The following is a 10856-nucleotide window of genomic DNA, read 5'->3' as shown; positions in this document are numbered from 1 at the left end:
AATGTCTGAAACTCATTACTGGTGTGAAACATGCTGGACAGGCCTGAGGATTTTCCTCTCGCTCTGTTAGGAGGGGATAACCTGCATGCCTGTCTGTTCTGTGTGTGTCTGGCTACCTGACTGCCTGTGCATGTTGTGTGTCTGGCTACCTGACTGCCTGTGCATGTGTGTATGTGTCTCTGCGTGCATGTGTGGTGTGTGTCTGGCTACTGACTGCCTGTGCATGTGTGTGTGTGTCTCTGCGTGCGTGTGTGTGTCTCGCGTGCATGTGTGTGTGTGCGTACTTGTACCTGCATCCATGTGTGATCTCTCTATCACCTTTACATTTTTATTATACACTAGCCAAGTGTGTCTGTAAGCACTCTCTCTAATCCTCATCCATCTCCCACAGCAAAGCTGTGTAAAGCTTTATCTTGGCCGGGTCGCAGTTGTAAATGACAACTCGTTCTCACTGGCTAACTGGTTAAAGGTGAAATAAAAAATAAATAAACGCCTGAGCAGGTTCAGGTGAGCTCTAAAGGTGTCCTCCTCCGTTCTGTTTTAATATAATCCACTCCTCCTCCTCTCTGATATCCCAACCCTACAGGGCTACAGACTGGAAAGACCAAAGAGGAGACAGTAATCCACTGCCAGCCTGATCTCTCAACCTGACAACACACACACACAACAACACACACACACACACACACACACCCCACACACACACCCACAACCCACACACACACACACACACACACACACACATATATATATGAATTAATTAATGCACACACACACACACACACACACACAACACACACACACACCACACACACACACCCCACGAACGAATTAATGCACACACACACACACACTCACACACACCATTTGAGTCTACAGTGAAGGGCTGACTCAGCGGGGTTTTACTGGAGTGTGAGGTGAGAGTGTGTGTCACATACTGTAACTTCAATCATTAAGGGCTCAATCATTGAGGAATCTGTAGTGCATGAGCTTTACAGATTTAATAGAGCCCTACTTAGGGTGGGTGTACATTAGTGGGGATATTTAGAATAAACTCCTGAGAATGGAAGATAACTCAGGAGAAGTGGTTTGAATAAACCAGGGCATAATACAGTCATATTAACCACATCCAAAAAGGGCCACCCTATTCCCTTTATAGTACATTATGTTGACCACGGCCCATAGGGCTCTGGTTAAAAGTAGTGCACTTTATAGGAAATATGGTGCCATTTGGGGCATACATTTCATGTTGGTTAATAGCATATTCCATGGGTGCAACTTTGGTTTTTGTGGGGGACATAATTTTTTATCCAGTCGGATTAACACTCCAAACAGCCTACCCGACCGCTTGGAGGCGTCCACATGGTCCTAAAGCACACCGTAGCTTCGTTTTGTATTACATTCCAATGATAAAACTGGGGGGACAAAAATACCATCCCCAGTGAAAGTTGCACCCATAGCATATTTCAGGAGTCAAGTGTTTGCAGAGGAGAGTTATCTTCTTAATAATGAAGAGGAGCGACCCATGTTGTGATGTGAGACTGTGAAGAGCTGGTAGCAGCAAAGGCCTATCCCTGGCTGTCAAATTTCCCTCTGTTGTTTGCTGTGTTAGTTTGCCTAGAGATTCTTTTATAAGCCTGGCTGAAAGCCTGGCACCCTTCTCTTCTGTCTCTATGTTTGGGATACAGTGCTTGACAACACAAGCGCAGGGCAGTTATTTGCCGTTCCACGAATCCAGCGGACAGAGCAGGAAGTTACCAACACTGTACTTCCCTTCTCACGTCAATCAGATGGCCTCAATATTCATTGATGGAAAAGGTAATCAAATGTCATACTTGAGTAAAAGTAAGAAATGACTCAAGTAAAAGTGAAAGTCACCCAGTAAAGTACTACTTGAGTAAACGTATTTGGTTTTACATATACAGTGGGGAACAAGTCTTTGATACACTGACAATTTTGCAGGTTTTCCTACTTACAAAGCATTGTAGAGGTCGTGTAATTTTTATCAATAGGGTACACTTTCAACTGGGAGAGAAGGAATCTTAAAACAGCAAATCCAAGAAAATCACCATTGTATGATTTTTAAGTTAATTCATTGCATTTTATGCATGACATAAGTTTGATAATCAGAAAAGCAGAACTGAATATTTTGGTACAGAAACCTTAGTTTGCATTACAGAGATCAATACGTTTCCGTGTAGTTCTTGCCAGGTTTTGCACACACCTGCAGCAGGGATTTTGGGCCCACTCCTCCATACAGACCTCTCCAGATCCTTCAGCGTTCGGGGCTGTCGCTGCGGCAATACCGGACTTTCGGCTCCCTCCAAGATTTCTATGCGGTTCAGAGTCTGGAGACTGGCTAAGGCCATCCAGGACCTTGATGATGCTTCTTACGGAGCCACTCCTTAGTTGCCCTGGCTGTGTGTTTCGGTCGTTGTCAGCTGGAGACCCACGCCACGAACCATCTTCAATGCCTCGTTACTGGGAAGGAGGTTGTTGGTCAAGATTCGCCGATAACATGGCCCCATTCCATCCTCCCCTCCAAACGGTTGCAAGTCGTCCTGGCCCCCTTTGGAGAAAAAGCATCCCAACAGAATGATGGTTTCCACCTCCATGCTTTCCACGGTTTGGGATTGGTGTTCTTGCGGGTTGTACTCATCCTTCTATTCCTACCAACCACGGCGAGTGAGTTTAGAGCAAAAAGCTCTATTTTTGTCTCTCAAGACCAACATGACCTTCTCCCATTCCTCCTCTGGATCATCCAGAATGGTCATGGCAAAACTTCAGACGCGGCCTGGACATGCGGCTGGCTTGAGGCGGGACCTTGCGTGCCGCTGCAGGATTTAATCCATGAGGCGTAGTGTTTTACTAATGGTTTTCTTTGACTGTGGTCCAGCCTCTCTTCAGGTCATGACCAGGTTCTGCCGTGTAGTTCTGGCTGATCCATCACATTTCCTTCATGATCATTGATGCCCACGAGGTGAAGATTCTTGCACTGGAGCCCCCAGACCGAGGGTGATTTGACGTCATCTTGAACCTTCTTCCATTTTCTAATAATTGTGCAACAGTTGTTGCCTTTCACCAAGCTGCTTGGCTATTGTCCTGTAAGCCCATCCCAGCCTTGTACAGGTCTACAATTTATCCCTGATGTCCTTACACAGCTCTCTGTCTTGGCCCATTGTGGAGAGGTTGGAGTCTGTTTGATTGAGATGTGTGGACAGGTGTCTTTTTACAAGGTAACGAGTTCAAACAGGTGCAGTTTAATACAGGTATGTAGTGGAGGAACAGGAGGGGCTTCTTAAAGAAAACTAAACAGGTCGTGAGAGCGGAATTCTTACTGGTGTGGTAGCGTGATCACAATCTCTATGTCATGCAATACAATGCAAATAATTACTTAAAAATCATACAATGTGCTTTTCTGGATTTTTGTTTTTAGCTTCCGTCTTCACAGTTTGAAGGTGTACCTATGATATAACACCCATGACAGACTCTACATGGCTTTGTAAGTAGGAAAACCTGCAAATCGCAGTGTATCAAATACTTGTTCTCCCCACTGTACTTAAGTATCAAAAGTAAATGTTAACTGCTAAAATATACTTAAGTATCGAAATTAAATGGCATTTAAAATATTTCAAATGACTTATATTCAGCAAACCAGACCCAACAATAGTTTTTAATTATTTTAATTTTACGGATAGCCAGGGTAGTGGCGATTTTAGCATGTAAATCTTGGTGGGGCCAAACGGTTTAATGTTTTTTTTAGATGCATGCCAGCAAAGCACACAACACAACACTAAACAATACATTCATTGCACTATAACAGTGTCAAACGGTGCCAACAACTGTGCCTAGAGCCAAGACTTTGTAGCACTGGTCACTGACCGCTACGGCTTGAGAACAATTCATTCAGCCTCATTTACTGCCTTTAAAAAAAACATAGCTGATATGGCATACATGCTTAAACAAATGTGGTTTTAATGACAATTGAGATCTACAAACTATGGCATAAGGGACGATGAGTGGATAAAGAGGCCATCCTTAATTCCGATCGAGACATTAATGAGCAAGCTAAGATGAACGTAGTCAATATAACTATTTGTTTGGCACTTTGAAATTATTCAGAACATGGGCTGCTCTTATAGTATTCTCCCTGTACACCAAATCAGAACAGTAGGATAAGTACAGGGGTTATATAAGCAGACAATGAAAGCTCTTACAATACTTGATGATGATGTTTCTCTAAAACAGGTTATAGGCTACATGTGCACCACCCAAGTCAGAACAGTAGGCTAAAGTTATGAGGGGAAAGGGACCAAATAATTAAGGTGAGGCACATGGGCTACTAACAGCTTAACTAAATAACATACACTTAGTATTACTTTATTTGGCTACAGTATACATTTCTCCTTGCGCATATTACATCATTTATGCAGCAGCATACAATACATTTTTGGACTCACTGTTGTGCTGTGCTCACTTGAACAGGAAGGTGGTTGCGGCAGTCCTTCTTGTGGGCAAATCTTGGCATGAAACTTGTCATCAAAGTCTGGCATTCTCTGGATTCATGACTGCTTTCAAGACAACTGTAACTCTGAAAAAACAAGGTTGAATCATAACGTCAGTGATCTTCAGATTGGAGCTCTAGAAAGAAATGCCGAGTTCCCGACTTGGAATTCGAGTTGGATGACCGTTCAAACCTTTTTTCCCCAGTCCGGAGCTGTTTTTTTTTCAGAGTTCCCAGTTGTCTTGAACTCACTGAAGTCGAGATTTCCCAGTTCAGAGTTTACAGTTGTTTTGAAGGTGGCAGAAGTCATGCTGGATTGACAGCATGGCCAATGTATTCAACATTTTCTGGCCCATGGTGTTGCGTGTGAATGTTTTATCCTTTTAAGCCTGGAAAAGAGACCCCTTAACCCAGACTTGGACCACAGCAGGCAGGGGAATAGCAGGCAGGGGAAGTGAAATACTAATTGCTTTGCAACGCTTGCAGTTGCCACTGATTCCTTCCAACCCACTCATTGTTGAATTTGCACATTTCCAACTTGTTGTGTAATGTTTATGTCCAATGGCCGATGAGACCGAACGTTTATCTAGAATTTCTCTTCACATGACAAGGATTGAAAACGATTTGCCAGTGTCAACGTTATTGATGATGATGACTACCTTGCTTGTGCTAGATTTTGAAAGTATGATGTTGACATGTACAATTCAAAGCCTTGTAGATATAATGTGATTTGACGTAATTTTATCTGTGGCCAATGACCTTGAGTCTTCTTGGATGGGCACTTCTATGTAAATATATGGCAGCACCCAAGGGGCTTGAACTTCTAGCTCTCCCTGTAGATTTCGCAGTGACGTAGTGTCCCCATGAGTGACAGAACACTGAGCCAATATGGTACAACTATAGAAGATTACTAACCCCCTACACTCTGTATTTTCCGCTGCTGCCCCTCCACCACAAAAAAGCCACCAGAGCACACTGCAATGAGCACTGCGAAACACCTGCTGTTTTTACATTGTTTGCAAACTGATATGTGACACCACAGTAATGCTAAATAACATGCAAACACAGGCAGGGCTCAAAACAGGTGGGTCTCTGCCCCACCTGCCTGAATGACGGGTCTCCACTGAGCCAGGGCATACATGCCGGGTCTCCGAGCGGGCATACTGACGGGTCTCCACTGAGCAGGGGCATACATGACGGTCCCACTGGCCAGGCAACATGACGGGTCGCCACTGAGCCAGGGGCAACTCCAACCTTAGACATATGTACAAACAACTTTTAGTAGCTGCCAATCAGACTTCCAGGATGTTCTGAGTGAGTCTGCCAGATGCAGGGCAGTAAGGAGACAGGGATGTTCTCTGTTTAGTGAGTCTGCCAATCAGAGGCAGTAGGATGACCAGGTGTCTCTGTTTAGTGAGTCTGCCAGATCAGAGGCAGTAGGGATGACCAGGATGTTCTCTTGTTATGATCTGCAGATCGAGGCAGTAGGATGACGGGATGTTCTCTTGAAGTGTGTGAATCGACATTTTCCTTCCTGCTAAGCATTCAAAATGTAATGAGTACTCTTGGGTTGTCAGGGAACATGTAAAAACAAAAAAAAAATCTTCAGGATTGTAGTAAAGTTGTCAAAAAATATCAATAGAACCTCAAAAACGGCTTAAGTAGTTACTTTAAAGTACTTTTACTTAAGTAATTACACCACTGCAATCATTCACTGTAAAGTTACTCCGAGACGACAGTTGAAGCCTACATACGTAGCCTATAAAAACCTTCAATGTCACTTTCTAAGTCTATAATGAATGCATGGGGAGGAGTGCATAATAAATAGAGAATAAATAGAGCAATAGAAATGACAGGTGATATTATAGATTTAGTGGCTAGCATTTCCCATGACATTTGATTGTAATAGTTTGTTCCCAATATTGAAGCCTGGGACATGGCACCGTTAATAGTATCATAAGGGAGCGTTTCTCTCTGGGGTTGCTGCTGTCTTTGTTCAAGGCTGCACCCCGCCCTAGCACGCCTCCATACTCACTTTGTTATGGTTCCACGATACCCCTACACTACGAAAAAAACCCCGGTGGTCTCGGTAACATCGGTGTAGTGAGTGAGGAGCCCACATCTCTTCGAGAATATGGCTGGCGAGGTGAGGGCGTGTACCGACGCGCTCACTGCGGGTAAAAAAGAAAAGGACACCCCACCTATCCCTGAATACGTGCTCGCCACCCTCCAGTCTTCCCTTTCTCGCTTTTCGTGCACGCACTAAACACTGTCGCGCACCCCCTGTCACTACTCTCGTCCCTCTCTGACCCAAAGTCAGTCGCACACATTTATACACATGCGGTGGACGGCGGATTCTGAACATCTCCGTGAAGATGGTGGTACCGGGGCCGTTTTTTTAACTGTGCTTGGATAGCTCACATAACGCTTTACAGGTATCCATTGTGCCTCTTCTGGAAAGAAGACGCGAATGGCCAGACAACGGGGATAGAGAACATCTCAAAGGGTGGAGAGATCGGACGGGAAGTGCGTTTAAATAGCTAAACCCGCAAATCTGCCTTGAATAAAATAAACTATTTGGACAGAAGAAAAAGACGCCTGCTTCTTCATGCAATTGATTGAAGTGGGGGATCAAGGAGCGCTTGTCTGTTCAGGGAGGATCGGTGTCCGGGGTACGAGGAGGGAGAAAGCTTGTAATTAGCCCATATTCTCCACTTGCTATTCGTCTGCGATCAATGGGAAGAATAGTGGCGTGGGAAAAGTTTTCCATCACACGAGCAAAGAGGACGGAAGGGGCTACATACAACCAAGACTGGCTTCAGCCGTGGCCCTGATGGATGGCAGACTGAAGTTTACTGACAATTAAATTGCGGTCACTCGTGGAATTATGGGAGAAACCATGCCAGTTATCAGGAAATTCAAATAATGTTATGTTAACTTGACTGTTATTGTTTGATTGTATTATCAAAACAATATTTACTCAACACAGACTGAGCATGGCTGGATCCAATAAAGTAGTATTTGCGCGTGTAGGCCTACACTTGATCTCCAATTCAACTGTAGGTCTACAACATTTTGCAGCTCTTTGCTCTATTCTGCCACCTTGTCCTCTTCAAATTGCCCACTTCTATCAGCGTGGATCCCGGGAATAGGAGGCGCAGCTTTGGAAATTCCGGAGAGGGAACTCAGGAAAGCACGGGGCTCCATCCATGGAAATACTTACGAATAGGCCTTTTCCTAATCACAGCAAGAGCATGTGGTAAAGAGAAATCGGCATTAGACGTCAGTGTTTGTTTCTCTTTCTTGTTTATGTGAAGACATTTCCGCCTTAAATACACCGCATATGTCAAACAATAGTTCCGTAACTGTGCTTTTCTTGCTGCCTTTACAACGCCGGCGCTTGGGTTTATTTGGGGAATACAGGATAAAGTTCCAACACCACTGTTAAGTGTTTGCGCGTGAAGTTTGAAAGGATTATTTTTCTCATATATCACTGTAAATTGGAAGCAATTCTGAATGCATTAGTCTACTTGCTTAAAAGCATTACCATGTAATATATAACATATAAGAGGACAGGCAGGAGGCTACAGTTCTGTAGAGCGAATATAAATGCAGACGCGATCTAAAATCATAGAGGATTATTTTGACAGTGCATGTACAAAATGCTATGCAGGCAGCCAAGTAGTGAGAGCATGAAGGAATTTGATCCAGGTTTCAGTTGCCATTATCTGAAGATTTGTACCAATATACCAGTAGTCTACAGTCGGCTATTTAGTCAGGAGAGAGCCTTGGAAATGCTACTGAAGTGCTACTGAAATGCTACTGAATACTACTAAAGTAGTATTACACAACTAAGTTTCTACAGTCAACATAATTATGTTATGTAAGATTTTGACTTCTCCCCAAATCAGTCAAAAAAAGTTGTCAGTACTGGACTGGAACAGAATAACTGTGCGACACAAGTGCGTCAAAACAGAGGGGCAAGTATAAAGAACGCGAGTATGACGTCATGAGGGGCAATAATTAACAGGTCAGAATCCAGTACAGGCTCACGTGTCAGACTTTTTCTTTGGAGATGTTTCTGTTAGTGCATCATTTATTCCCCAACTTTTGCTTTTAATTTACACTTGTTCTAGTCTAGAGGTACCACAAATACATTCATAGCCTACATTGCTTGCCTTGCAAATAGCAATTCGCTCTATTGTTGTCTAATTTCTGTTAGATTAAAAAGCAACATGGCATCCCCCAACATCAGCAGCTGCTGCCTACAACACAGAGGTGAGCTTGTGACTCAAGCGGCGAGGGCAGCGTCTCCGTGAGGATCAGCAGTAGTGTCAAACACAAGCACGGAGGAGGAGCCGGGCGCTGGTGGCATGGGAGGAGGCTTCATGGGGGCGGGTCCAAACACTGCAAGTACAGCATCTCCTCTAGCTGCAGCTCGGAGAGTCCGGGGTTCTCAGGCCGTGGGTGAAGGGCTGCGAACCCAGAGGAAGATGCCGCCAGCTGTTCGAAAGGTCTGCTGGGCACTTCTGGGACCCAAAGTTTGACTCTCCCATCCTGGAGGAGGCATGTAGGGAGAGGTGCTTTCCTCAGACCCAGCGGAGGTTCCGCTACGTCCTCTTCTACCTGTTCGCCGCCAGCCTCCTCTGGGGGGTGTACTTCAGTGCCAACCCCGACCGGTGTGACCGAACTGCCTTCCTCGTCCCCACCGCCTGCTTCCTCCTCTTCTGCCTCMTCCTCTTCCTTTTGACATTCACAAGGATCTACGCCCGCTGCTACAACCAGGCGTCGCTGCTGCTCATCGTGGTGACCTTTGCCCTCACCCTGGCACCACAGATCCAGACAGCCAACTTCAGGGACCTGGAGACCCTCCCTCCTGAGGATGTGGTGGAGGATGTGGGGGACTTCAGTGGCATGGAGCCCAGGAATGTGACCTTCAACCGGGACTTACCCACGGGCAGTGCCTGCCTATCTCCAGTAGGGACCTTCTCCCTGGGCATGGAGGTGCTGCTGCTACTCTACAGCGTCCTCCACGTCCGACTCTATGCCTCGGTGCTACTGGGACTTCTCTACTCTGTGCTCTTTGAGGCTCTGGGATGGCTTCACCTCACCCAGGCTGCTGGGGATGGTTGGAACCAGGCCTCGGAGGGGTCAGACTCTGACTGGGACACTCTACGCTGGCTGGGGCCAGCCAAAGCTTTGCTCCACCTGTGCGCCCACGCCATCGGCATCCACCTTTTCATCATGTCTGAGGTGCGATCGCGAAGCACCTTCCTCAAGGTGGGCCAGGCCATCATGCACGGCAAGGACCTGGAGGTGGAGAAGGCACTGAAAGAACGCATGATCCACTCTGTGATGCCTCGGAGGGTGGCTGACGACCTGATGAAGCAGGGYGACGAGGAAGGCTTGGCGGGCGGGAGCTCGGCCAAGCGCTACTCCAGCAGCGGCGCGGCGGCCGTCATCTCCAGTCCCAAGAACAACAAGAGGAATAAGACCTCAATCCCGAGAGGCCAGATCATCTTCAGACCCTTCAACATGAAGCGCATGGAGCCCGTCAGCATCCTCTTCGCGGATATCGTAGGCTTCACCAAGATGTCTGCCAACAAGTCGGCMCACGCTTTGGTGGGGCTCCTCAACGACCTCTTTGGACGTTTTGAYCGGCTGTGCGAGCTGACGTGCTGTGAGAAGATAAGCACCCTCGGGGACTGCTACTACTGTGTGGCAGGCTGCCCTGAACCTCGGGCCGACCATGCCTACTGCTGCGTAGAGATGGGGCTGGGCATGATCCAAGCCATCGAACAGTTCTGCCAGGAGAAGAGTGAGATGGTTAACATGAGGGTGGGTGTGCACACGGGCACTGTCCTGTGCGGTATCCTAGGGATGAAGCGATTTAAGTTCGACGTGTGGTCCAACGACGTGAACCTGGCCAATTTGATGGAGCAACTGGGCGTGGCCGGGAARGTGCACCTATCAGAGGCCACCGCCAACTTCCTGGATGACCGGTACCAGMGGGAGAACGGACGGGTCACTGAGAGGGTTGGACAGAGCGTGGTGGCGGACCAGCTGAAAGGTACGTGACCAGCTGGTTGCAAGGCGGGGCTTGCACATCTGTGGGAATGGGTTGTGATTTATGTGATTGCTTTCAGTGGTGGAAAAAGTACCATATTTTAGCAATTTACACTTACTTTTGATACTTAAGTATATTTTAGCAATTACACTACTTTTGATACTTAAGATATTTAAAACGCAAATACTTTTAGACTTTTACTCAAGTCGTATTTTACTGGTGACTTTCACTCTACTTGAGTAATTTTCTGTTAAGGTGTCTTTACTTTACTCAAGTAGACAATTG

General features: G+C 46.1%; 2 protein-coding genes across 2 annotated transcripts in view; one reads left to right on the top strand and one right to left on the bottom strand.

Moving 5' to 3' along the window:
- Positions 1-5699, bottom strand: part of LOC112077497 (glutamate receptor 1-like) — a 37550-nt gene extending 31851 nt beyond the window's left edge. The window contains exon 1 of the mRNA XM_024143994.2: positions 5606-5699. Within this exon, the coding sequence (XP_023999762.2) occupies positions 5606-5699 (94 nt within the window). The remainder of the gene's footprint in view (positions 1-5605) is intronic.
- Positions 5700-6638: 939 nt separating this feature from the next.
- LOC112077498 (adenylate cyclase type 9-like) lies at positions 6639-10574 on the top strand (the record flags this gene model as incomplete). The annotated part of the gene is given in 3 exon segments (XM_070441718.1): positions 6639-6650; positions 8727-8940; positions 8943-10574. Coding segments are annotated over 3 exon segments (1858 nt in total), but the record flags the coding sequence as incomplete, so codon positions are not given.
- Positions 10575-10856: the final 282 nt, after the last annotated feature.

Source organism: Salvelinus sp. IW2-2015, unplaced genomic scaffold (assembly GCF_002910315.2).
Source record: "Salvelinus sp. IW2-2015 unplaced genomic scaffold, ASM291031v2 Un_scaffold4625, whole genome shotgun sequence".
In the NCBI taxonomy this organism is placed as follows: Eukaryota; Metazoa; Chordata; class Actinopteri; order Salmoniformes; family Salmonidae; genus Salvelinus; species Salvelinus sp. IW2-2015.
The sequence above is the reverse complement of the archived record's forward strand: the minus strand, read 5'-3'. Positions and strand labels throughout refer to the sequence as shown.